General features: G+C 53.9%; 1 protein-coding gene across 8 annotated transcripts in view; it reads left to right on the forward strand.

The window, feature by feature from the left end:
* Nucleotides 1-13,034, forward strand: part of SPOCD1 (SPOC domain containing 1) — a 169,865-nt gene extending 156,831 nt beyond the window's left edge. For 5 of the 8 annotated variants that reach the window (XM_082345336.1, XM_082345335.1, XM_082345333.1 and 2 more), the window contains 14 exons: nucleotides 883-924; nucleotides 1,967-2,143; nucleotides 2,596-2,637; nucleotides 2,792-2,852; nucleotides 3,175-3,265; nucleotides 4,024-4,183; nucleotides 4,291-4,407; nucleotides 6,108-6,233; nucleotides 8,113-8,245; nucleotides 8,475-8,625; nucleotides 8,930-9,065; nucleotides 9,605-9,694; nucleotides 9,982-10,168; nucleotides 11,086-13,034. In XM_082345336.1, the coding sequence (XP_082201462.1) occupies nucleotides 883-924; nucleotides 1,967-2,143; nucleotides 2,596-2,637; nucleotides 2,792-2,852; nucleotides 3,175-3,265; nucleotides 4,024-4,183; nucleotides 4,291-4,407; nucleotides 6,108-6,233; nucleotides 8,113-8,245; nucleotides 8,475-8,625; nucleotides 8,930-9,065; nucleotides 9,605-9,694; nucleotides 9,982-10,168; nucleotides 11,086-11,792 (2,220 nt within the window). In that variant the 3' untranslated portion in view covers nucleotides 11,793-13,034. The remainder of the gene's footprint in view (nucleotides 1-882; nucleotides 925-1,966; nucleotides 2,144-2,595; nucleotides 2,638-2,791; nucleotides 2,853-3,174; nucleotides 3,266-4,023; nucleotides 4,184-4,290; nucleotides 4,408-6,107; nucleotides 6,234-8,112; nucleotides 8,246-8,474; nucleotides 8,626-8,929; nucleotides 9,066-9,604; nucleotides 9,695-9,981; nucleotides 10,169-11,085) is intronic. The other 3 variants (XM_082345334.1, XM_082345337.1, XM_082345338.1) reach the window with 3 other exon arrangements.
* Nucleotides 13,035-27,080: the final 14,046 nt, after the last annotated feature.

A 27,080-nucleotide genomic window follows, 5' to 3' on the forward strand; every position in this document is an offset into this window, starting at 1 on the left:
CTGTTATCAGGTTCTTGTGAATACTTCCAGAGATATTTCATGCTGATTCAAGCAAATACAATGAAAAAATCTTTCTCTTTTTAAAGCAAAAGGTAACACACTACACACATTGTTCTGAACTTGTCTTTTAGTTTAAAAAGTATGTTTGTGCTTATAAAAGAGACACATGCTCATTCTGAGTAACATAAATACCCGTGTCTACAAGTAGAAAGTGAAAATCCCCCTGGAATTTCGTTCCCCAGAGATAACTTCTATTATGCATCTATAAATATATATTTACATAAATAGGCTTATGCAACACATACTGCTCCATAACCTATTTTTTTCTTTTTCTCCAAACAATACAGCTTGCCATCTTTCCATGAACCTTACCATATCTGTCAGTGCTCTCCACATAGCCCAGCAGTTAAATGCCTGGGCTTCGGAGTCAGACAGAACTAGGTTCTAATCCTAGCTCTGTCACTTAGTAGCTATGGGACTTTTCAGAGTCTCTCTGAGCCTCAGTTTCCTCATCTGTAAAATGGGGATGGAAATAGTACATAGTTCATAGTGTTGTTCTGAGACCTTAATAAGATCATGTATGACATGCTTCCTCCAGGGTCAGCTGCTTTATAAGCCCTTGATGAACGGTAGTTTTTTATTACTACTCACTCTTTTTAATGGCCACTTAGAATCCATAGTATGATATGTCACCGTTTATTAACCATTACCCTTTTGATGGACACTGGATTGTACCCAACTTTTTTGTTGTTGTCGTAAATGCCAACCCAGTGAACACTGAATGTACATCTTTCACCTTTGTGTGTATTTTCTTGTGAATTCCCTGCAGTGGGGTCACTGGGTCCTCTGAATTCTAATGTCTGTATCCTCTTTCTCTCCAAGGAGGCAATGAAAACGGCCCATGGGGTGAAGCATGTGTGTTACGTAGGTTTTTCCTTTTTATTACTGCTGTTTTTCCTCTCTCTCCTGAGGTGTGGTGGGGTGGGAGGGGTCCTCCCCAGAGACAATCCCAGCCCCCTGCCCTAGCCTGCCCTCCTCCGGAGCTTCCTAGTACTCCCAACTTCCTATGATGTGAATCTCAGACCTCTATTTTCCCCCAAACCTTGGAACCTGACCATTCATGATCATTCATTCAAAGATTAGTTTTTAGACCCGTCTACTTTCAAAACAATTCCCTGTGGTTTGTAATAAATTAAAAGAATCAAAACGTACTCAAATGGGTTAAAGTCTAAAGAAAGCAAGAAAAGGGGAAGGAGAAGGGGAAATCTTGTTACAACACCCCCCCGCACCCAATCCTGGGAAGGTACAACATCTAGGCTTAAAGTTAATACTAAGCTTCCTGGCAGCCAATGCAAAAAGGGGAGCAAGAGAGATTCTATATCTCATTAGAAGACCCAGAACCACTCTGCATCCTGAAATGGTCATGAAGGGCTTCCTCTCAGGGTCAATAGAGGGGTGATCAGCAGGCTTTCAGAGGGGGTGGTGGACGTGTTCACCGCGTGGCTGTGGCTTTCAGAGAGGGTGGTGGACGTGTTCACCACGTGGCTGTTTCAGGGGCAAAAGGCAAGTCAGTGACCCTGGAAAAGGGGCAGGACAGAGCTTTGAGGAAGAGAAGGTGGGCTCAGAACAGGATATGGCTCCCTGGTAAGATGCATCTCTGGTCAGAAGGGTGAGAAGGGTCTCAGTACAGGGTCCAGGTAACTCTGAACGTGACTGGGAGTGAGAGGGGAAGCCGAGAGGATGGGAATGAAGACAGGTTCCTCTCCTAGGATGGAGGCCAGGCAGTCAGCAAACACTTATAGAGCCCTCCTCTGTGCCAGCCTTTTCTGGGCATTGGGAATACAGTGGGGGCTAAGACGTACATGCTCCCTGTCCTCATGGAGCTTACAGTTCAGCGGGGAAGAGCGAGGACAGGAAACAATTGCAGGTGAGGCTAGTGCTCTGAAGGGCTCTTCTCCCCTGGCAGGTTGGTTCTGGGGCAGTGATCCACCTCCTGGGGGCCATCAGCTACGGCCAGGCAAGGGGGCTGCTGCCTCCAAAGCTGGAGGTTCTGGAGGACATGATGGAGGTCAACTCAGCCTCACCTGCCCAGAGGCCCAGAAGGAAGGAAAGGCCCATGGCCCAGGGCCCCGCGGGGTGCCAGGTACAGAAGATGTTCTTTACGCTGACATGTCTCTTCATCCTGTTGGGAGAGGCGCATGCACACCTGATTCACAGAGATGGTGCTGCAGCCCAGAGAGACGCTGTGACTTGCACATGGTCACACAGAACGTAATAGCCAGAGGCAGGGTTAGACCTCTGCTGGCTGGCCGCCCCCCGGGGCGGTGGTCTGTGTGTTCCTTCTCATACACTACTGAGTTCAGGAGCTTGACCGGAGCAGAGGAGGAAGGGAGGGGCTGGGCCTCCATGCATTTGGGGAGAGAGCAGTTGTTGACCTTTGTTTCTGGCCGCCCCTCATGTCCTGCCATCCCAAGATCCTCTAGCCACCTCCCTCGGGGGGACAGCATGGGGCTCCGGTGGCCTCTCTGACCCCGTCCACCATCCGAGGAGTCATTCCTTTCCGCCCAGGGGCTCCACATCCTCATTCTGTTGCAGGAGGCGGTTCCCGTTCAGGAGGCTGGTGCTGAGTGTCCGGGGGTGAGTGCTTCTGCCCTGGCCACACGGCATGCCTCCCTGGAGCAGGGGTAGGGGGAATGTGGGGCTGGGGAGGCGACTGGGGAAGCAGGGTCCCCCTGGGGCTGGGAGGCTGCACCCAGGGACAGGGCCTCGGTTCCTCACCCCTCCCCTACAGTGTGGCCCAGTGGAGGCTGAAGAGGAGGAGCCTGGTGAGCAAGCGCGGGGAGAGGACTCAGGTGAGGGGCCGTGGAGGGTGCCCTTCGGCAGCCGTCTGTCTTCTAGGGACTGCTGAGCGCGCAGGGGGCTCCCAGCCAGCTCCGGGCCCCAGCCCCTGCTAAGGCTCCTCTCCTCTCCCACCCCCAATCAGCCTGTAGTCCTTCCCCAAAGGGGTGGGGCCCGCTGGCTGCCTGGACTCGGCTCCCAGACAGACATCCTAGACGCCCTGGGTCCCTGAGGGTGGGACCCCTCCCCTGCCTGCCTAAGCCCCTCAGCATTGAGTCACCCCCTCCCCTTGCCCCTGAGCATCCACCGGGCGCCAGTGACTCTGTTTCCCCACAGCTCAGCTTCAGCCCCAACAGGAGAAGCTCCCCCTGGATATCGGGGTACGGGGCACTGTGGTCCGTGCCATGCAGGAGGCGCTGTGGAGTCGGTAAGGCCTTGTTCCGCGTTCCCTGACATCCAGGACATCCTGAAGGGCTGCCCTCACACACACCACCTCCCAGGGCTGTGCCGTGTTCTAAGGGCTTCTGTGTGTATGACTACCCCATTTTGTCCTGTGAGGTCATTTGCCCACACATTTGAACCTGGGTCTCTCTGGCTTCGGGGTTGTGCTTTCTCATTAAGCCGCTGCAGCTCTCAGTGTCTGCTCAGGTCCTCGTGGACGTCACCCACAGCAAATACTTTCAGACACAGTGAGACTCTGTGTTGGGACTATCTCAGAGATCTGAGCACAGAGCTGTCATTTTACTAATGGTGAGACCAAGGCCCAGAGAGGACAGAGTTTTGCAAAGGTCACACAGCAAGTCAGTAGCAGATTCAGGGTTACATCCAGGGCCAGGGCTCCCTCCCCTCCCCTGACCAATGCCTTACCCTCCCCCCCACCAGGCTTCCTCCCCTCCCTCCATACCCCGGTTCACTGGCCAGGGATAGAGCAGGGGCTGAGCAATCCGATCTTACTTTTCTACTCATCGTGTGGCCTCAGGCAAGCCCCTTATCTTCTGTGAGCCTCAGTCACCCCATCTGTAAATGGAGAATGATAATACCTCTTCTTCACGGAGTTGGGGGGAGAATAAGTGGGTTCATGTAGGAAAATGTGCAGAATAGAAACCAGAGCTGGCCCAGACCCTGCTCTCCACCCATGTCTCCCTCTCGGGCTCGGCGCCCTGGCCCTGCCCTTGTGCCCCACAGCCTTCAGGAGCGCCCAGACCTGGTGCTGAGTGAGGAGGCCGTGGAGGGCATCGCTGCTGGCATCGAGGCAGCCCTCTTTGACCTGACACAAGCCACCAACGGCCGCTACAAGAACAAGTACCGCAGCCTGCTGTTCAACCTGCGGGACCCCAGGAACCCGGTGAGTGGGGCTCTGGGCTGGGCTGGGTCCCCCTCAGAGGTGGGAAGCCCCAGCAGGATGTTGGGTGGGGCTCTCCAAGCAGTGTGGTGCAGCCCCTGCCCTTGCAGGACCTGTTTCTCAAAGTGGTTCACGGAGACGTCAGCCCCCACGGCCTGGTGCGGATGAGCTCGGTCCAGCTGGCCCCCCAAGAGCTGGCCCGCTGGCGGGACCAGGAGGAGAAGAGGGTGAGCTGTTGGGTCAAGTCAGGACATGGAGAAGGGGTTTGGGGAGGGGGAGGCCCGAGGATGGTGCGGGAGAGACAGAGACAAAGAGTGAGGAGGAAGGTGATGAGACAGGGGAGCACAGGACAGACAGAAACAGAAACGAGGGAACAGGAAGATCAGGCAGACAGGGAGAGAGTCAGAGAGACTCTCTCCACCAAAAAAAAGGGAAAAGGGGCAGAAATGAAGGGGATTGGAGATGGAGAGCTCAGTAGAGAGGTGACGCCCCCGGGGGTGTCGTCTTCCACTTGCTTTGCTATGGAGCTGGGCTGGTGGGTGGGGGTACTGGGGATGTTGGCCCCGAGTCTGGAATCCAGGATTGTCATCCGCCATCCATGGGGCGCAGACCCAGTGTGATGCCCCTGCTTCAGTCCCAGTCCCAGAAGTTCCAGAAAAGGCTGGAAGTCTTCCTAGTGCCCCAGGCGGAGTGAGGAACCCCACAGCCTCCAGCAGTTCACAGATACACCCCCATACACCCTGCGTCCGTGGGTCTCTCCTTCCCAGGGAACTGCACAGGGGCAGGGAAGGTGTGGGCACTGAGCCAGCTTCAGGAGATGCTTGCATAATATTTGTTGGTGCCCCGGCGAGGAAGGGAGGGACTGATCGAGGGAGCAGGGCCCGTGGGATGGGCTGGGGCACTAAGGCCCTTGTTCTGACAGACACTGGGCTGGTTAGAATTAATAACTGGAATCCATTAGGAGCATCCGTCCACTCTGAGCTTCTGTCCGGGCACTGTGGGCAACCAGGACCAGCTACGTAAATTGTGGAGCCAGTGCAGAATGAAAATGCGGGTGCTTTGTTCAACGATTAAGAATTTCAGGGACTTCCCTGGCGATCCAGTGGTTAAGACTCTGTGCTTCCACTGCAGGGGGCACTTGTTCGATTCCTGGTCGGGGAACTAAGATCTCGCATGCCGGCAGCGTGGCCAAGAAAAAAAAAAAAAAAGAATTTCAAGATGACGGCAGTATTTAGCATGAGGTCCTTCTAGGCGCAGGGCCCTGGGCTACTGCATGGAGCCCATGCCCACGAAGCCAACCCTGCTGGGAGGACACGGCTTCTGTCCTCCAGGGGTTGTTAGAAAGGAAGAGACAGGCTTTCAGGAATTGTTTCAGATATGATGACACTGATCAACAATAAGAATCACAAGTAGCATTTACTATGAGCCAGGCTCCAGGCTAAGCACTCAACATAAGCTGTTTAATATGATGCTCTTAATTTCATTTCTAGAGAACAGATCAACTAAGGCTTAGAGCAATGAAGGGCTTGCCCAGGGCCACACCATCTTGTGGGTCTTTATTAATGACAGCTGGTGCTCTAGAGCCTGTGCTCTTTCGACTACCCCACACTCTTCCCCGGGCAGAGGGTGGGTGGGATACGGTCAGGGGCAGATTTGACTCGTGCGAGAAGGCGAAGTTCAAGAAGGCTTCCTGGGGGAGGCCGGGTTTGAGTTGGAGGATAAATGAGTGGCAAATGGAGAGGCGAGGCGGATGGTGGGGGGTCTCCAGGTGAGGGACTGGCAGAAGCAGAGACGTGGAGGAAGGGAGAGGGCTGGCACGGAAGGGGAGCCGCAGCGGAGGGGCCTCAAGGGAGGAGAGGGAGCACTTGGGCTCTTGGTGGCCAAAGTCCTCCAACCCTGGCTGAGCTGGGGCTGCCCCGCCCCTCAGAGCCTGGAGATGATTGAGCAGCTACAGAAGGAGCCGTGCAGCCTCCCGGCCTCCAAACTGACCCACAAGGGGGAAGTCGAGATCCTGCGGGACATGGACCAGATGCTGACCCTGGAGGATCTGGTGGTAAGTGGGAGCCTGACGTGGTGCCAGGCAGGGCCTGTGCCCTCGGATCCGACCCCTCACCTCACCAGCTGTGTGGCCTTGGGCAAGTCATCTGACTACGCTGAGGCCCACGGTCTTCATCGTAAATAGGGGGATGATGGTCGCCGCACAGGGTCTGGGTGAGCGTGGGGTGAGACAAACGCCGGCGCCGGGCCTGTCCGCACCTTCTCAGTGCTGCTCCCCCTCCTTGTGGCCTAACCCCAGGGCACCTCATGTGAGTAGTAGTGAGTCCTATCTCCGCAGTTCCCCCCGAGCTCAGGCATTCCGACCAGATCCCAGGTTGGGAAGCAGGAGGGACACACTGTTTGAGGCAGGGACTTTTTGGATGTAAGGAGCAGAGACTTGCTCTATTCAGCAGAAGAACTTAGGGATGCTCCGGCAGGGTACCACCTGGAGTCCAGAGCAGTCTGTGCAGAGTGTCCTTTTTTTTGTGGGGGATCTGCCCCATCCTCCTGTCCATCCTGCTTCTTCCTCCCCCTTGGCTCCTCCTCCTTGCACATGGCTCAACAGGATGGCTCAGCAGCCCTCGAATCAATGAACCCATCCCCTCAGCCTCCTGCAGCCAATCAGAGCGCCCCCTTGGCTCACTTCAGTCACTCTCAGGAGAAGGCTGCTCTGGCTTTGGTTGGGTGTCCCGTGGGTCAGATGTTCACCCCGGTCTAATCAGCTGTGTGTCCAGGATGGGGGAGCGCAGGGTCCCTTGAGCCACGTTCGCTGGGGAAATGGCAGTGACCTTGACCGACAAAAATCCCTGCTCTCCCTCACCAGTATCCAGGCCAACAACCAGACCTCCTGGCTGTGCGGAGAGGAGCCCTAAGAGGGCGTGGCTGCTCCCCAACCCAAACCAACCTGTATTCCCTGAGCAAATTGAATGTAAATGTAGGGGGAGGAGCCAGAGAGAGAGGGACGAGAGAAGGGGCGGCAGAGTAGGGGAGGGGAAGATAACAGAATAGCAACACTTCTTCCGATTGAACACCTACTATGTGCCACTTTTACAAACAATGCCTCGTTCAAACCTCACGATATAACCTACAAGATGGGTGATGCCAGTTTTCTGGATGAGGCACCTGAAACCGTTTGCCCAAGGTCACTTAGTTGGCAGTGGGGGAGACTGGAACCCAGGCTCTCTGACTCCAAAGCCTGTGCCTTGTCACTGCTCTGGAGGTGGTTTTAAGGCCAGAGTGAGAGTTTCAAGATCTTTTCAAATCTTCCTGAAGCAATGTTTGTTGTGTGTTTAAAGCTGTTTCTATTATGAGGAAAAGAGGGTGATTTGGCATTGGGCATCAAGGTTCTTAAAAACGTTCATTCTCCCCAATTCTGTCATCTGCTTCTGAGAACTCGTCCTAAGGAGATAATTGAAAGTTTAGGAAAATACTTTCAGCATAAGGATGTCCTCAGTGTTATGTGTTACAGTGAAAGCCTGGGAACGACCTGATTGTCTAGCAGCAGAGGTGATGCGTACACTCCAGCCCACCCCATCAGTGCAATGTCTACAGGGGCGGTATAACATGGCAGATACCTTTGCTGTGGTTCCTGGACACATGAACCACAAAAGGACCCCCAAAACTCTGTGTATAGATAAACTATTATAAAGGGATACCCAGAATATCAACAGTTGTTTCTGAGTGGTGGGACAAGGGGTGATTTTTTTTTTTTTTTAATTTTCAAATTTTCTGTATTTTCGAAATTTTCTGTAACAAGTTCACGATACTTTTGTAATTAAAGAATATATTATTTAGAAAAATAAAACCACAGCCCTGAGGGCCCCCTACTCATGGAGGGCTGCTGACCTCCCCAGCCGCCTTCCCAGCCCACCCCTCTCTCCTCCTTTGCCTCCCAGGGACCCATGGTGTCCATAGACGGCGACCCACTGGCCCTGCCTGCCACATCGAAGGGCACCACGGAGCAGCACGAGGACACCACAGAGCAGCACGAGCACCACTTCCTAGACCCCAGCTGCCGCATCTGCATGGGTGGGAGGGAGACACAGGAGGGGCACAGGGGTGGTGGGCAGGCCGGGGCTGAGTGTGGGGTTCAGCGGCAACAGGGATTCATGGCTTGGGGGGAAGGTGGTGGGGCGGGGGTACCCGTGTTCCAGGTCACCTCAAAAAGGACCTGGTTCAAACTCCATTTCTAATGCCCTGGGCTGGCTTCAGCCTAGCTGCCGGCCTGCGTTTTAGCTCCTGCCTCTCCGCTTTGCAGACTGGAAGCCCTTGTGTGAGCAGCCAGCCTCCTTCATAGCCACCAGGAGGATGGGGGATGATGCTTTCCAGAGAGCCCCAAGCCTAGTCCCTATGTCCTCTCCAGAGATGCCCCAAACCAAGGAGAAGCCTCCCACGGAGCCCAAGGACAGGTATGGGGCAGTGGGCAAGGAGGTGGGCAACCGGCAGGGTTGGTGGGGGAGGCAGCAGACACAGGGTGGGTTTTTCCATATGGCCTTAGGCAAATCCTGCCTCTTGTGTGGGCCTCAGTTTCCCCATCTGTGCAATGGAACTAATCATCCCTGCCTACTGGTCTCCACCACATAAGGCCATGTTTGGACCAGTGTTCCAGCACCCACAGTGGGGACACAGGACCTTCTCTGAAAACTAAGGAGCTGCTGGGGAAGCCCTGGTGACCTGTTCACCTGACCCTGTTCTCTCTGTCCCTCCCTCTAGGCTCCAGATGCCTGCTGGGTCCACAAAAGCCCTGCCCAGCCAGCCGCCCTGGGAGGGGTCTCTGGACATGTTCTCCATTAAGCGGTTCCAGGTCAAGGCCCAGCTGGTCTCGGGGCACAGCTTTCGGCTCATCCGGGTACTCCTGCCCTGCTCGCCGGAGACTCCCTTGCACCCTGACCAGCCCAGTCAGCTACACACACCCCCATTCATTCATTCACCCACTCACTCCTTCTGAAACAAGTCATTGGCTCCCTCTCTGTGCTTGGCCCTGTGCTAGGCTAGATGCAGCCCCACTCCTGCAGAGACGCATGGGCAAAGGACTCCCTATAACCCAAGGCATAAAGCAGGAAGGACCCAGGAAAAGGGTCTGGTGCCTCCTGGCCCAGAGAAGGGTTTTAGGAGTTATTGTTGAGTGAGTGAATGATCAGCTAAGTGTTGGATGAGGGTAGGGGGTTAGAGGAGGGAGTAAGGGGCTTCTGAGAAGTGGAGGAGATTGGCCAGGACAGGCTGTAGGCCTCCAGGGGTAGTTAGGGCTTTCCAGCAGCCACTGGGGCTCCTGATATACTGCCTGTCAATCCTCTTGGCCACAGGCTGTGGCTTCCGGGTAGCCGGTATTGAGTCTGCCTTAAGTGGGTGGGAAGCTGGGAGGCTGACTGGTCTCCTACCTGTCCCCAGGCCCTGCCCCAGGTGATCCGCTCCGCAGGCTGCATCCCCCCCAGTGCTGTCTGGGACTTTCTGGCCAGCATCTGCCCAGCCAAGGCCAAGGTAACCACCCACCCTTGGGCACCACCTCTCCTCCTAGCACCATATCCCCAGCCCTGAGCTCTTTCGCTCCAGCTCTGGAGCAGAGGCCTGGTTTAAGATATCCGGGTCCAGTTCCCACTGTGACTGCAGACTCACTGTGTGACCCTGGGCAAGTCCCTCTGTTTCCACCTCGGGAAAATGGGGCCACTCTTCCTCACAGGGTTCTCAGAGGTTCAGATGAGACCAGGGGTGTTCACAGGAGCAAAGAATGACTGTTCCTAAATCTGCTCTCCTTCCTGCAACCTCAGGACGTCTGCGTGGTCAGACTGTGCCCACAGGGCTCTCGGGACACCCAGAATTGCCACCTGCTCTATTCCTACCTCAATGACAAGCAGCGCCATGGCCTGGCAGCTGTGGAACAGGTGGGGGTGGTCCTGCTGCCCCTGCCTGCCTTCCAGCCCCTGCCCTCCAGGCTGCGCCCTCTTGGAGGCCCAGGTGAGTGCCCGATGCCCATTCCAGACCCTGCCTCCCCTCACATGGTGACCAGACAGGCGTTGTAGACACAGTCACCCCTGTCTCCATGGAGGCAGGCACATCTCAGAAGGGAACTTCTGAGATGGGCAAATGTGAGAACAAAAACAAGAAGATCTCAGACTTGTATATTGTTTACTATGTGCCAGACAACATTCTGAAAGCTTTACTTATATTAATTCAGTTAGTCCTCAAAATAACCCCTTCAGGATGGTGCTATTAATTTTTTCACTTCATAGATGAGGAAACTGAGGTAGGGAGAAAGCAAGTGACTTGTCCAGAGTCACAGAGCCAGTCAGTAGCAGAAACTGGCCTCCCGACCACCACACATACAGCCTCTCCAATCAGGCACCTTGATGAGAAACCAGTCACATTTGACCCCAGCATAGCAGAACAGAGGCAGGACCACCAACTGGCTGAAATTAGGACCTAAATAAAAGAGGAAAGAGAGATGTTTTCACCACAGCTATCCTGGGCCAAGCTTGGCTTTTGTGCCTGGATAGCCTCCAGGGCGTGGATCCAGGAAAGCATGGGAGGGGGCTGGAGGGGGTATCAAGGGGTGGACTGTACCTGTTGCTGAGTAGTGTTTGATCTTTCTGGGCTGCCTGTCCTGGGGACAGTGTGGTAGACTGAATCATACAGTCTTGAGATTAAACCATCCATGCCCCAGTCTCAGCCAAGTGAACCCTTTCACACACTGTGAGAGCAAATCTTACACCCTCCTACTTACTTCCCCAGCATCTCATGGGCCCCATCTCACTACTGGAAAGCTCTTCTTGGGGTCTAACCTCCAGACCTCTTGCCACAGCCAGAATGCAGCTTCTGGGGGCTATGAGTTCTCTCCGTCCAAGCCTTTGGTCTCTTTCCCCCCCTTTCTCCAGGCCTGGAAGCCACTCACTCAAGCCTGTTGCTGGCGGTGCTGCTCCCCAAGGCAGGGCTTCTGGACACAGCAGAGTCCAGCCCCTTCGGGGGGAAGGTTCGCAAAATGCTCTCCTTCAACAGAAAAGTGGAGATGAGATACTACCAGCCAGAGGCCAGGGGGCCAGACGTAGCCCTGAAGGGCTCCCCTTCCCCGGTGGGTGCCCTGCAGCAGGGCCAGGGCAAAGGCAACCTGGCCCCAAGGGGAATCTGTGCTTGGCAGAGGCCTCCCAGAGGCAGGGGGAGACTGTGGGGAGAGCCTGAGACCTGGCAGGGTCCTGGGCGAGGGCAACGGCCTCCAAACCCAGGCTGGTACCAGTCCTGGCATCCCTATTCAGCTTCACCAGCTGGCCATGACCAGCACCGCCACAGGGCTTCCTGTCCCCACCAAGCCCTGCTCCAGCATCTCAAATCCCTGGTGGCCATGAGCCACCAGCTCCAAGCCTCACTGAGGTCCCTAGGCCAGGAGCAACTTCCCCGACCTCCTGCCCAGCCTCCTGCAGCCCCTGGGATTCTTGGCCTCCTCTGCCAGTCCCCTGCAGCTCCAGAGCCCCCTGGCCCAGCCCTTGACTCCTCTTTGGGGTCTACAGATGGAGCTGGCTCTGAGTGTCCCCTTCCTGGAGAGACCTTACCCTCATTACCCACCAAAAGAGGGGCTTTAATTCCCTAACCAGTGCTGAACCCTAAGGTGCTCCAGAAAGAGCAACAGGGGCAGAGGAAGGGGACAGTCAGCTGTTTGAATTTCCTGTTCTGCAGTTTGCTTTGTGTTGATTTTTGGTTTAGTAAAGAATTTGGCAAAGTTGAGACTGCATGTGTTGGCTGGACAGGAGGGACCCTGGGCCTGGCCACGTGTGGGTTGGGGTGGGTGTGTCTGGGAGTTTCTGTGCACAGATACAGCAGAGCTAAAGTGTTAGGCATAGAGGGGGCAGCCTTGCCAGCTGCTTGTCTGAGGTCCTTAACCATCACTGTGCACCAGGGTTCAGTTGTTGCCATGGTGGGCTCTGGAAGCATTTTGCAAGTATTTTGAACTGGGTGGAAGAAGTGATGGGAGAGAAGGCAGCACTAGGTTGGGGAGAGAGAGAAAAACGAGGCTTTTGAAGGGGCATAGACACTTAGAGATTGTTAGAGAGGAAAAGGAGAGCAAGTTGCAATGGATTTAAAATTTTTCAGTTACCAAGACTTTTTCCTTTGGATAGTTGGGGGTTACCGCCATAATCCCTACGCATCTCTGTGTGTGTCTGAGGGTCTCTGTGTGTGCGCATGCCTGTGACCATATGTCTGTGTGTGGGTCTCTGTTGAGGAAGTTGGGAGGTCCAAATAGGATGTCTCCTCTCTGTTCCTCTTGCCCGCTCCTGGGGACTGATACCGGAGAAAGCCAAGGGCCTTGGCCTGGTGCGGGGTGGGGGGTGGACATTCAGGATGGGGTTGGAGGCTGGTGTTATAGGGCAGGATGGTGCTGTTTTGCCTGGGGCCTGGAGTGAGCTCTTAACCGCAGCTACAGTTGTAAGGCATCTCAGTGTGTGTGTACCTCCGGAGAGCTGAGTCTAGGCATTGCCATGGGAACTAACTGCCTCCTCGCTACCTAACCCAGGGTCCAGAAGCAGGGCCTGGCTTGGAGGAGAGAACTTCTGGCAGGACCCCACCGTTCACCCCTGCCCCGGCCTGAAGGGGTGTATCTCTTCCCACCCCTTCTCTGAAGTCTACCCATGTACCAGCCTCGCCCTGGGCTGGGGAAGATGGGGCAATAGTTGGGGGAGTCCCACTTCTCTGCCCCATGAGCTGTGCTGCTGCCCTACCCGCGGCCGACAGCAGAGGGGGCCCTAGGCCTTGGGATGGAGGTCGGGGCTGGCAGGACTGGAGGCCAAGCTGGAGGCGGGACGAAGTGTGGGAATTTAGCCGTAGGGATTGGGGGCGTGTGTGGGGGTGGGGTGGGGTGCCGGGGGTGCGACAAGGAGGGGGGACGGGACAGGTGAACCGGGGAGGGGGGAAGCTCCGAGGGCCTTGTGAGGGCCTCAGTGCTATATGCAAATTACCCAAATTACCTGCAACCTGCGGCTTGACTCTTAAGTCGGCAGCAACTTGGGTCATTTTCTTAACACAGGGCAGTTGGGGGACGGCTATGCGCCCCCTCCCTCCAAGCCCAGGACTTCCTCCCAGGGAGACGGGAGACCGTTTGCTGCCTTCCCGAGCACTCAGGGAAGAAAAAGCTCCGTACTCTGGGCTGGGACTTCCTTTCGGAGCGTCAGTTTTCCCCTCTGTAAATGGGAGTGATCATGCGGCCCTCTGGCACCTCGCCCCGCAGAGAGGGCTATAGGTGAGCCCCGAAATCCTCAGCCTGCTTCGAGGCTGGGGGCTGGACAGCATGACCTTCACCCACCTTTTGGCTCTAGTCCACAAGCCCCTTGCCTTTCTTTTGGCACAGGAGGCCAGGAGCGCGGATTAGGCGAGCTGTTGCTAGGGGGCGTGACCGGAGGTTGCTGGGCTCGGGGTTGCTAAGCAACGCTGGGCGGGGCTCACGGTGCTTGGCCGGAGTAGGCGTATCAGGGGACCCGAAGGGCCAGCTAACTTCCCTCGGTTTAATGGAAGGCGGCCGTCGACGCTGCTCTCCCCGCGACTTTCTGCGGGCTTCAGCTTCCCCTGGGCAGGACGCCGTCTCGGAGGGTCCTTCCGGTCACACCCTCCGCGACTCCGTTATCCTCTGGGCTCTGGAGCGAGGAACCCTGGGTCTTTGTGCACGTGCCTACGCGTTTGCTTGTGCGGTAGGGGGAGGGAGGGTCGCTTTGGGGTTTCCATAGCAACCGCTCCAGTGTCACCCCATTGCTCCCAAAGGTTTGAGCGGTTGCGTGTGCAAATTTACATATATCTGCATGTCATTAACATAGAGGCGGAGCCGGAACTTGTTTGGGCAAGTATCCCTGGACAGTTCCGTTTGCTTCTCTCTCATCCCGCCTGATGGGCACGTGGGCCGCGCATGCGTGAGTGTTTTGCTTATTAATGTTCCCAGATTGGGGGTGGGTGGGTGCACTGTAATAGTGACCACCGGTTCCTGGGCCCCCCAGTCACCTCATAGAGCTGTTTGGATGAATCTGTCCAGGTACCCTTGACCAAAGACCCAGTCCCACTGGGCAGTGCCAGGCCTGGTTGGAATCCCAGTTCTGCCCTTTCTTGTCTGTGTGGCCTTGGGCAAGTTTAGTTGTCCTCTCTATGGCTCAGTTTCCTTCTCTGTGAATAGGGATACTAATCCCTAACTCATCAGGTTACGTGAGGGTTCAATGGGATGCCACTTTTACATGCACTTCTTGCTGCTCTTGGCATACAGTATCCACTCAGTGGTAGCTCTCTGCCTCCCTCCATGGAGCCCAGCTCCTCTCAGGCCCCAGCCAAAGCAAACTGACTTCTTTGCAGCTCATGTCATGACAACTAAACACCAGGAAGAACTTCCAGATGTCAGGGCAGACTGGGTTCGAGGCACAGGATGAGGACTATTAGTTTTCCTGTTTGTCCTTCTTGGAGGCTGGAGGCCAGGTTGGTGAGAAACATGGACACCACCCCCCCATCACCACCACTACCACACACACCTTTACACCCTTGTCTCTCTCAGCGGCCAACTGTTTCCAGAAACCTTGCATTTCTGTCTCAAAACGGCAGCAGGGAGGTTGAGAGACTTAAGAACGAGAGCTAAGGTGACCGAGAAAGTACTCTCCAGGACTGAGATGTCTGGGATGGAGCAGGGTCCAGCAGGAGACTAAGGTCAGAAACTTTGCTTGAAGAGCCGTATATCTGAGCCTTTACCAGAGAGGACTGGGGGACCCTGGGGCCACTCCTTTGCCCTTTCTGGTCCTCAGGTTCCCCATTGTGGACAACTGGGACTCCTCTGCTGTGATTTGGGGCGGAGGGCTCAGTATGGAGAACCCTCTCACTGCTGCAGCTCTGTAGCAGTGCCATGGAGGAAGTGAGTTTTCTGTTGGGGCAGAGGCTGCGAGGTACCCCTTTAGCGTGGCTGGGATGGAGCAGTAGATCTCCTGGGAGTTCTTGTTCTTACTTGGACTCTAATTGTTCCAGATAGCCTCTTCAAAAGCTGGGAAATCCTTCCTGGGTCTAACTTTACCTTCCTGCTCTGGCAGAAGCTCCTTCTCTCCCTCCTTTCTGCTGGTGTCTCTGTAACCTTAACAGCCTTGACTGCTAGGGTCAGAGGGGAGGCAGAGCAGGTGTTAAAGGAGGAGAATCAGTTCCACTCTGTGTTGGTCTCTTAGTTCTCAGTTAGGTTCAGATAATTAAAATAAATGAGATTGGCTCCTGTCCTGGGTAGAGGAAGGTTATTGGTGATGAAGAGGGAGTATAGAAGCTGGATTCTGATTGGTTGGTTGGCTTCCTGGAGGAGGTGGAATTACCTGGGGGCCATACCCTGCCGTTGTCACTCTGACACTGTTTGCAGAACTACTGTCTGCCGGCGGATGGCAGTGAGCCAGTTCCTTCCCTAGTAGCCACCTGTGCTCCACAAGTAAGGATTCTACGGACAGGCTGAGAGCCTGGCAGTGCCCAGTTGGCCTGTTTGTGTCCCGCTCTGGGGGCCAATTAAGTCTCCATCTCTAGCCGCGCCGATTAACAGTTAATAAGGCAGCAAACACCTGCAGCTATGGAGGCGAATTAAGAGCAACAGTCAGCATAATACACAACCCGATAAGTGAGCAATTAACAACCGGAGAAAGATTAATAGAAGCAATTACGTCCTACTCGGGGCTCTGTAAATACGACTGTCAATGGCTGAGGGATTCAGTGCAGTCTCTCCTGGCCCCGCCCCAGGCTGCAGCCTCTGCAGGGAGGGAGTCAGGCCAGCCAGCCTGTGGATTCAGGACCACAGAGTCATATATACATGGGAAATGTGCATATACACAAACGTAGACATACATAGACAGACAGGCTCACAGAGATAGTCCACAAAGTGCAGTCACACAGACACACACATCCTTTACTGTCACCCACACTCTCATCCACACAACACAGAGCTACACATTGGTCGTTCGGAAATACACGCAGACATACCCAGGAAAATACCCACAGTGTCATAAACAGACACTTCCCTGTTTTAGAGCCACACAGACAACCAGACAACCAGTGTCACCCCATGTGACACTCACATATACAATATACAATTTGGATATATAGACACACAGCTACACACATATACAGTTTGGCTATATGGACACACAGCTCCATACTCCTAGGGTCCCAGATGCATATGGCATCTGCCCTCCTTTGATGCCCACCTTGCGCAGGGTCGTGCGTAGTGGGTGAGAGCTGCAGCTGGGCGTTGGTTTGAGAGAACCGGAGTGCGGGTAGGAAGGGACAGAGTATTTGTGAACATGTATGCAAGCATGTATGCGTGCATGTAAGTCTAAGCATGTATGTCCTTGCAAGAGTGTGTTTTACCGATGTATGGGCATGTTCCTGTGTGTAAGCACGCATGTGTCTATACATCTGAGTGCCTGTATGAGTGTCCGCGTGTCGTGATGTGTGCATGGGAACGGGTACATGTGCTTGTGTGCAGCAGATCTGTGACTACACACGTGGGTTTCCGGTTCATGTGTGATGCTATGTCAGTGCCCAGGTCTGGGTCACTGTGTGACTGTGCCTCAAAGTGGCTTTATGTGTGTCCTGTCCCTGTGCTGGGGCAGATGAGGGAATTCTCTATGGGATGCTTCCCGGGGAACCTGCGAGTTCTGCTGATCCCAGGGTCTGCCTCCAGGGATCGAGGCTCAGAGACTGTCAAACATCCTCTAGGACTCCTTGGTTTTCCTCACAGGGACTTCCAGCCCCTCTAGTGGGACTCAGCACCATTGGGCCTCACCCAGGTAGGAGGAGAGAAATGAGAACAGTTTCTAAAGGAATGGACTTGGAGGTTAATTTTTCCTGGTTGAAAGCCGAGTCAGGAGTTCACTGAGAATGCTCACCGTCCTCTCAAGGCCACAGCTCCAGTTCCCACCGGGCCCTTCCCACTCCTGCCTCCACCTTGGAGCTGCCCATGGAAAACCCCCAGACCCAAGACTCATGCACTTAGCTCACAGCCTGGGACATACGCCATCATACACAGAAACCCCAGACCACAAGGATACAGTCATGCAGACACACAAACATAGACAGTCATGAATATAAACACATAAAATTCTACTCACGGTCACACCCAGACCTATCTGCCCACGCACAGTCTCACCTCACACACAAAATCACACACACGGGCTCCCACGCAGCGATGCCCGCACACACCTGCACTCCCACGTGCCCACACTCCCATCCCTCTCTGAGATGAGCTTAGTGCCAAGCCTGAGGGCCCAGAGGGTCGTCCTGTGACAGGTCCCCCTACCGACAGGTTGGTGAGAAACATGGACACTTGAACAATTAGAGTCCAAGGTCTGCCCAGGTCTGAAAATATTGGAGCTAGTGACAGGTCCCCCTACCACTTCCCCCAACACTAGTCTGGCCAGATGGCGGAGGCCTCCAGGCCCCAGGAGAATTCTCCCTCACTGCTAACCCGCCGGCTGACAGGCAGGCACATTGAGGCCTGGCTCTGCCAGAGGGGGGCACGGTGTAAATAAGGGGGTAATGAGGCTCACCAACATCCCCCATTGCCCACCCGAGACCCAGATGCGGCCTGCCCCAGGGCCTCTCACTGTTGGGCAGGGAGGAGCTTCTGAGCAGAGACACACATTTACAGGGATTCACCCGGAACCACCCACACAGACGCAGACCTCTACAGGACACAAAAGGACCCAGACACAGGCAGTGTCTGGCACTCCCCCTTTAGCAGCCCTTGGCAGTGGCACCCCCTCCCAAGGCATGAGCCACTTGCCAACGCCAGGGCTGACCTTGCAGAGTGCCTGGCCAGGCCCCTCACTCCCCCTTGGCCTCCCACCATCTAATGAAAGCAGACAGGAAACAGATCTGAGGGCCCCCAAAGCCAAAACATCTGCCTGTCAGTCCCTCCTTCTGTCAGTCAGTCGAGCCTTCTGTTTGACTTTTATTCATTCAATCTTTGTTTTTCACTTGTTCATTTGTTCACTCACTCATTCAACCAATAAGGACGTTAAACAAATCATTACTTTCAGGCTAATAACCTGGCTGCCCTCCTGGCCTCCTGGCCTCCTGGCCTGGGGATGCAATTGCTGGGAAGGGAGAAAAGGTGGGTCTGGGCTCTGAGGGAGAAGGGGAAAGAGTGGAAAGGGTATCCCCCATCCCCTACTTCTTCCTCAGTCTCTCAAAGTGAAAAAAAAGGTGTTTCTTCTGCAGCTGGAAGGAAAAAAGCCAAGTCCCAGGATAATAGATAATAATGGCTAACACTTACAGGCTCTTACACTGTGCCAGGCACCGTTCTAAGTGCTTTACATGAATTAACTCAGTTCATCCTCATAACAACTCTATGAAGCAGTTACTATTATTAACCCCACTTAGGGGCACAGGGAGGTTAAGTAACTTGCCCAGTGTCAAACAGCTTGTCAGAGCCACCCCAAGTGTTTAAAGAGCCGAGGGCAGAGTACAAAAGGAGGCCTCTAGCCCTCCACCCGGTTCCCTTCTCTCCCATCCCTGGGCTCCCTGTGGCTGCACGAGGGGCCTTGTGTGCATGCCTGTTGATGCCCCGACACTCAAGACCCTGCTTGCCACACTCCTGGCAAAGAGCCACCCTTCTGCCACCCTTCAAGCTTGAGGAGAAAGGACATGGGAAGAGGCCGCCAGGGCCTGGTTTAGGGTTGGAGTATAGTTTAGAAGGGGGCTGGAGCTCCAGGTGGGCACAACCCTGTGGCACTGTGAACCTTCAAATTCTTCACCCCATGCAGAAGAGGGCCAAAGTGGGGTCATCTAAAGTGGGGTGTCCAGGGCAAGGGCCTTGGTTGCTCAGGTCTGAAAATATTGGAGCTAGTAAATGGCAGATCCAGGATACGATCCCAGGCTCTCTGGTTAGAGTCAGCTCTTAAAGGACTGATGGGGGCTGAGGGGGGCAGGGGGCTGGTGGGATGGGCAGAGGTTGCTAAGTTTTACTTCTCCATCCCCACTCCCAACCCTGCCCTGACCAAATTCAGGCCATCCCCCCCATGGGAATGCTCTGTGCCCAGCTCCATCTGGGCTTCCGGGGGCTCCCAAGGATGACTTGATTCTCAGTCTTGTCGCCCCTCCCATCCCATTCTCACTGACATCCCCACCCCTCCTGCAGCAGGGATTAGGGAAGGAGTGGAGGCTTCTGGGATTGAATGGGTACCAGTAACATCAACACATCCAGCTCCCTGCCTCTGTTTCCCTGGCCCCAGGATTCCTGCTGGTCTCCAGAGGCTTTTTCACATAATTACCCAGGCTAGGAATTTCAATCTCTGGTGCCAGCCAGGTCCTTGTTATGCAAATATAGGCAAATGAGATGCAAATGGAGCAGTCCCAGATTAACAGAGAAATCCCCAGCAGCTGGAGGAGTCGCCATGAAGTCAGCTCACTGGAGCTTCCCCGAGCTCCCCTCATCCAGTCTCTGTCCACCTGGATGTGTCCGGTCCCTCCCGTCCTTGACGCCACTCTTTCACCCCCCTCAGGAGCTATCTGCTCAGACGCAGAGAGGGTCTGGACAAGAGGGGACACCAGGGCCCAGGCCCTCCACGACCTTTCCAGCTGAGGTCTCTGCCCTCTCCCCACTCTTAAGACATCCAGACAGGGGTGGAGGTTGGGGGAGGGTGGTGAGTGGGACCGAGAGAGAGGGAGAACTCTGTCTTGCCCCTGCAGAAGAGAGAATTCACACACACACACACACACACAGGCATGCAGAGTTGAGTGCGAGAGTCACCCTTAAGATGTACACACATATGCACTATTCAGACACAGGTGTCACCCGCACTACCACACAAATCTGGCCAAGCTCCCACCCTTTTCTCCCCCAGCACACCAGAAATTAAGCCATAGACATCAACAGGCTGTGGTAGGAGGGCAGGCTCTGTCCCCATTCCTGGGGCCTGGAGGTTAGATGCTAGTGCTGGTAGAAGGATCCTGGGTCTGCATGAAGACAGAAGGAAGTAGAAGATCCTGCCCAGGGCATGTCCCTGGGAAGGAGGCTGCGGGTGTGTGGAAGTGTCGGCAGGAGCAGTGCCCACCTGAACCCCCGGAGACAGGGTTGAGGCTGTTGTCTATACCATCAGGCGCTGCCTGGGGGAACCTGGCCCGCTGGCTGGTCCAACCAGCCCAGGCCCAACTTCTAAAAATAAGAGTCAAGAATCTAAGCCCCTGGTTGGTTCTGCAGGAGCCTGTTGCCTTGGCAACCCCTTCTCAGAGGCCTCCCTCCCGGCTGCCCCGTTTGGCTGCTGGTCTCTGTGCCAGTCCCCTCTGCTGGCCCCTCTGTCCCGTCCTCCTGGGGAGGGAGGTGGGGTGGTAGGGCTGGGGGTGGACTAGCCGGGAGGCCCTTGGGGGCTCCAGCTGAGCACAGTGGCTCAAGCGTGAGCCCCGTCTGGGGCTGACCGTGTCGGAGGCTGTCTGACTGTGGATATGCGGCTGTGTGTGTGACAGGACCCGCGTCTGACAGCCTACGTCAGGCTGTGCCTCTGTGCATCTCTGCCTGTGCCGTCTGTGACTCTCAGAGTCCCTGTGGACGACTGTGCCCTCCCTCTGTGGATCCCGGTCCATGTGTGTGGCTGTGTGTATCTGAGTCATGAGGGAAGGCCTGCCCCCCACGGCCCCATGGCCCCCTTCCATGTGGGCTTCCCCTTAACCCTGCCCACCCCCATGTTCCGGCGCAGCAGGCTGGGCACACACACACGGGCACAGGGGTGCCCAGTGCGAGCCAGAGGTCAGGTGGTGACTGGGCCAAGGTCAGCTTCTTCCAGGGTCTGCAGCCAAATATTGACTAAGCCCCAAATCTGCCCCTTTGGGAGAATGGAGGAGAAAGCCACTTCTGAAACCGTGCGGTCTAAATCTGAGTGCCTGCATGTGCGCGCTACAGCCGCTGTCAGAGGCAGAGCCTCCCCTCCCCCACCCCGCCTCCCGTCTCCTGTCAAATCTCCTCATGATCACTGCTCCAGCCTGCCCCTCCTCTCTTCCTCTCTGTCACCACCGCCCAGCCCAGGCCAACCCCCTCTCTCACCCAGATGATGCAACAGACTCCTAATGGCTCTCCCCAGTTCCTGGCCTCACCCTGTCTCCCATGCCCCATTCTGTGGCCACAACAACGATCTTTCTAAAACACAACTTGGATCTTGTTATGTTACAGCCCCTGCAGAGGACCATCCACTTTATTCTCACAACAAAGCGCCAGCTCCTCAACCTGGTCTAGGTCTCTGCTCACTGACTGGGTTTACCTGTTGCCCCTTCACTCAGCTACACAGCTACTAAGAGTTGCCAGAAGAGGTCAGGATCTCTCTTGCCTCTGTACTTTTGCACATAATGTTTCCTAGCCTGGGACCAATCCTCCCTCCTTTTTTTTTTTTTTCAAGAGGAAGACAAAATATATATTTCTTATTATAAATCACAATTTCACACAAACCAAAAGAGTTTATAAGAACACATGAAATAAGCCCCACTGCTTTACACATCCCTTTTATACCTTCTTAAGTGGCAGTTTGACTGACACAAAGATCTAACTACTTCATAACATATAAAAATAAGAAGCAAAGCTAGATATAGACTATACCTCATATCTTGAGCATCCTATCTTACTTAGAAATTACCCAGATATCCAAAATTATACTTACCATTTATACTAGCCAATCCTCCCTCCTTTGGATAAACTTTCGCATTCTGAGACTCAGCATAGGCATCACCTCCAGCAGGAAGCCTTCCCTGACTGCCCAGGCTGGGTTAGGAGCCTCTGTGTTCTCATGACATCCTGGGCTGCCCCCTTCCTCCCCTACACACACACTGCACATATTTCTAATGACTTGTCCCCAAAAATTTTGTAGAAGATTTAGAAGAAACAGAAAAGTATTAATTGAAACAAAAGAATCACCGATAATCCTCTCCTCAGATTCAATTCTCTGTTTATTTCCTTCCAGACTTTCTTTAAATGAATTGATTGAATATTTTCGTTATAAAATTAAGACTATCCTGTATGTACAGTTTCTTTTCCTGGTTTGTTTCACTTATCATTATATAATGAGCTTTTCCCCAGGTTATTAAAAATTCTTCAAGAACATGACTTTTAATGTTTGCATAATATTCTTATATATGGAGATATCATAATTTATTTAACCAGCCCTCTGTTGCTAGACATTTATGGTGGTTGTGATTTTTCACAGTTATAAATAATGGCAATAAGCATCCTTATGTGTGGTTCTTTTTCAACATCTTTGGTTATTTCTTGGATTGAGTTCCTAAAAGTAGATTAAGAGCACCAAGGGGTCTGTCTGTTTTAAAAGCTCCTGACACCACAGCCCGATGGCCTTTACCCTTCCATCAATGGAGGCTGAGAGCGCCCCAGATTTCAGTTCTCATCAACACTGGTGCTATCTTTAAAAAAAAACTATTCATTTCAATAGGTAAAACTACATCATATTGTTTTAATTTGCATGTCTTTGATTACTGGTGAGGATAAAGCTTTTGTATCTCCTCTTTTGTGTCATGCACAGATCACAGTGAGCTATAATTATATTTTTACATCCTGCCTCTCCCTCACCAACCTCAGCTCTTGAGGGCAGAGCCTGTTGGGTCCAATTCTCTGTATCAGGAGCAGGGACAGAGGAGGTGTTCCCAGACTACTGGATGGATTTCACTGAAGACTCTGTCTTTAGCCTTAACTTTGACATTGGGAAGAAAGACCTGGAGTCAAGCTTTAGCTCGGAGGATTGAATTTGGGCAAATTACTTCACCTCCCTGGGCCTCAGCTTCCACATATGATAAGTGGGTTTGAGTGAGGGTTAAACATGATGAAGAGTGTGAAGAGGCATATAAAGGGCTGTGAGGTATTGTTTGAGGTCTGCTCATGTTTATGTTCAGGGGGCTGAGGGAGGAAGGAATGTGTGGCAATGGCCAACTCCCCCTTCCCAGAGACAAGATGGTGCCCAGATGCCTCTTGGTCCAGAGGTGGGCAGGGAGCTCAGAGCACAGAGTCCAGGTAAGAATGGGAAGGCCTGTGGCAACCGTCAGGCCTGAGTTCAAGTTCAGCTGAGTCAAGGATGTTTGTGTCCTTGTGTAAGTCCCAGAGGGGAATTGCTGGCTCTGTTCACATCTGGCAGGGTTTTTGTGTTGTGAGCTGTTACCCACACCATTGCCTGGTATGGTTTAATCACCATCACCAGAGAGGGAGAGCACCTCTGCCCTGGTGGCACAGCATCTCTTTCTGAGATTGGCCCTTTGTCACACGGAGTGTCTTGGAGACAAGCCCTCGCTGGGGGCACCCTCACCCATTCTGGCTCAGGAAACGTTCCAAGACAGACACACACAATTTCTCTGAACATTACCAGCCTAATGATACTGTCATTTGAGATCTGGAAATGAGGAGAAATCAGCTTTTTCTCGGTAATTAATGTGAATGATGGGCCTTGAGATGGAGTGGCAACCCCCCAAGTGAGAACCAAGCTCTCAGAAAAGTCAGCCAGGTATCCCCCTGCCTCCAGGAAGGTCTGCGTATCCATCCCTGGCCTCTGTTTGGTCTCTCTTGGATAGGCCAAGGCCCCCCCACCCCTTTCCCTTTGTCATTCCTTTAGGGATCACTTTAGGGGCTGAGCCCTGATGGTCAGGAAGTTCCTCCTTGAGTCTGCCCACAGTTCTTCATGCTGCAGTTCAGTTTACTGTGCCATTGCCCTCCTGAGAACTGCCTTTTTGGGGTTGGGGTATCCTTGGCTTAGTAGGGGCTTTCTTTATCTCATTTGTTGAAAGCAGAGGTGAAAACACCTGGGTAAGAGTGGATTGAAGTGAGGTACTCCAGGCTTTGTAAGGATGTTTGGGAAAAAAACCTGGAGGGATAGGGGCAGGGCTTGGCTCTAGCAGACAGAGGGCTGAAAGCTGACCCAGCTTTCCTTTCTAAGTGAAGCATCACCAGATTCATGAATATTTCTCTGGGTCCCTGCCTCAGTTTCCCTACCACCCTCAGGGGAAAATGTTTTTCTCCCATTCCTTTGTCTTCTTTATTTGTTCACTTTTGGTGCTGAGGAAGGAGACACGGAGTAAATCAGCTCCAGGCCCTGCCCATGAGCAGCTCTGAGTCCAGTGGGACAAGCAGATGCTGGTGCTAACAGCTCTGAAACAGAGTTTACAGTGTCACAGAAGGAGGTTACAAAGGGAGCCCAGAGGAGAAAAGAACTGATGCTTTCTGGAGGAATCTGGGAGGTAGAGGAGGGGGCCTGGAAAGATGCACTGAGAAATCCAGGCAGAAGGAATAGCATGGTCAAAGACTGGGAGGTGAGAAAGAGGCTGGCACGATCAGAAAATGGGGTCTAGATCCTGGGACACGGGGTGGATGTGGAAGCAGGAAGAAAGGGAAAGCTGGGGGGTCTACAGGGGTCAGATGGTAAAAGGCAGTGAATGCTGAGGTAAGGAGTTTGAACTTTATCCCGAGAGCACTGGGGAGCCGGTGGGGGTTTAAGCAAAGGAGGAATATGGTTGAATTTGTTCTTTAGGGTGATCACTTGGGGAAAATACTGTCAGAGGATGAGGGACAAGACTAGCAGCTACTGTTACATGTCTGTGGTCCTGAACAAAGGCAGTGGATTCCAGAGATGTTAAGAGGGGAGATCAGATGGGACCCCACAGCAGCTGTGAGTGAGATGGGTAGTTGCTGGTGGTCCAAGGTCAGGAACCCAAGACGAGTCTCAGCACAGTCTCCTCCTCCTCCTCCTCCTCCCCTGAGCCCCCAGTGGCTCCCTAGGCCTCCAGGAGAATGTTTCAATCCCCTGGAATGGCATTCCCAGTCTGACCCTACCTACCTCTGTGGCCTCAGATCCTCTCACCAACCTGTGCTCTGGCCCAACCGGTTTCTCCATTAGTCATGAGCTCACATCACCCACTCCAGCATCCAAGCCTTTGCTCATGTTAATTACTGTCCCCCCCCCCCCCCGCCCCCGCCATGTCTCCCCTCCTCTCTGCCTCTCCAAACCCTCCCCACCTCCTCAGTGAAGGAGGCCCTGTCTGCCTCAGCTCCCCTCTGTCCCCACTGCCCACTTTCCCTCCTTTCCTCTATAACCTTCACTTAACAAAGGCCCGGGCAGACCATGTCATCAGCACAAAGTTGTTCAAAGAAAGATCCTTAAAGGAGAACTGTAGGCTTTGGCTCAGGTCAGGGCTGAGAGCCAGCTCCCGTCCTGCAGGGGCTCTGACGGGGCCAGGCCCGCTGAGCAGTCTTGTCTGCAGCTATCTCGCCTTGGCCAGTGGAGATGTCCAATGGAATTGTAGTTATTGCTCCAAATCAGGCACCAATTTTCCCGTGTAATTGTTCGCTAATTGACATGAAATCCTAATGTAATTAGTTGGGCCCCTTATCGGGGAGCCTGGGGAGCCAGAAGCAGTGGGGGGCCACTGGAGCAGGGAGGGTCTAGGAGGCTGGGGAAATGTGTCTGAGAGAGGAGGCCCTGAGCTGCCATCAGGGCTGAGACAAGGAAAGGTAGAGACTGCAGAATCTCACAGTTGAAAGAGCCTTTGGAGAGGCCAGCACTTGTTACCTATCTTTCAGATGGGGAAACTGAGCACAGGTAGGGGGAGGAACGTCCTGGGAGCTGGTGGCAGAGCTGGACCAGATATCTGGGTCACCTGTCTACAGTGACCACAGCTGTGGCCTGACTACGGGTCCTTATGACATGGCCTGTGGCTGTCTGGCCTCTGTTTCCTAGTAAAGGTGCCCCTTTGAGAGGGAGGAGGGGAAAGTGGGAGGGGTCGTGGGTACCAGACCCCTTTTGTGTAGGAAATGCAGTAGGTAGAAAGCCTAGGAAGGATGTCAAATGGTTAAAGTTGGAGGAGCAATGGGGGCAGACAAGAGGCTCTGAGCCTCTCCCTGGGGAAAGACTTCGGTGTTGAGAGGGAAGATGGGGAGGCTAGAAAGCCCAGCTTTTCTCCCTCCTCACTTGCCGGCAGATACCGCACACACCCCCATGCCCACCCCAGGCTTTTTGCCTCTTCCATCTCTCTGGAAAGGGTCTGGCAAAGGTGCCGGAGCCAGCTCATACCAGCTTATGAGAGCCCATTGTAAATGTTTAGGAATTTTGTCAACCAGTTGACTTCATGTTAGTAGTTGAAATTGACCATCATGGGAGGCTTTACGCCATGGAAATTGACAAATGCTACAAATCAAGGCTACACCTCCCTACTCCCTACCCAGAGCCAGTTAAACAGTTACCAGCACACCACTGAAACCATCTGAAATGTGCTGGAAGAGCCTCAGAGATTCTAATCATGTTAGGGCTGGAAGGTCTCTACAAATCCCAACACAAGGGAAAACTGAGGCTCGGGAGCCACCTAAGAAGTCTGTGGCCCCCCAGACTCTCAGTCCAGGCTCCCCTACTCCCCAGGACCGATAACATCTGAGAGGGCTGCAGAGTTGCTTGAGGATTCAGCCTCAAGGGAGAGGAAGGAAGCACTAAAGGTGGAGAGGCTGGGTCTGATGGCCGGGATGGGGCAGATGGAGCCCTGGGGACCACAGGAGGTCATGTCGAAAGGGGCTCCTGTCAACAACCCAGCTTGTTTCCCTGGCTCTCTCCCAGGCAGCAGGGTAGTTCGGCAAGAGAGGAGAGGCTGTGGGCCCAGGCAGGACTGGGAGGAGGGGCAGCTAGTACCAGGATCATTCTGGGGATGCCATTTTAGTCACCTTGTCCCCACGCCCACTCTCCACCCCTAGCAGCCAGTCTCTCCAAAATTGACTCTCACGCCTCAGGTTGCTTCCCATTCTCCTCCCTGCAGTGTATCCTTAATCTCTCCTACTGCATTAGCTCCCAAGGTTCCATTCTCTCTAATCCCTATCTTTACCCAAATCTCTCCTGTTTCTTGGTCACCATCCCCGGATGTCCTGAAGGCACCT

Source organism: Balaenoptera borealis, assembly GCF_965194805.1.
Source record: "Balaenoptera borealis genome assembly, chromosome: 1".
NCBI lineage: Eukaryota > Metazoa > Chordata > Mammalia > Artiodactyla > Balaenopteridae > Balaenoptera > Balaenoptera borealis.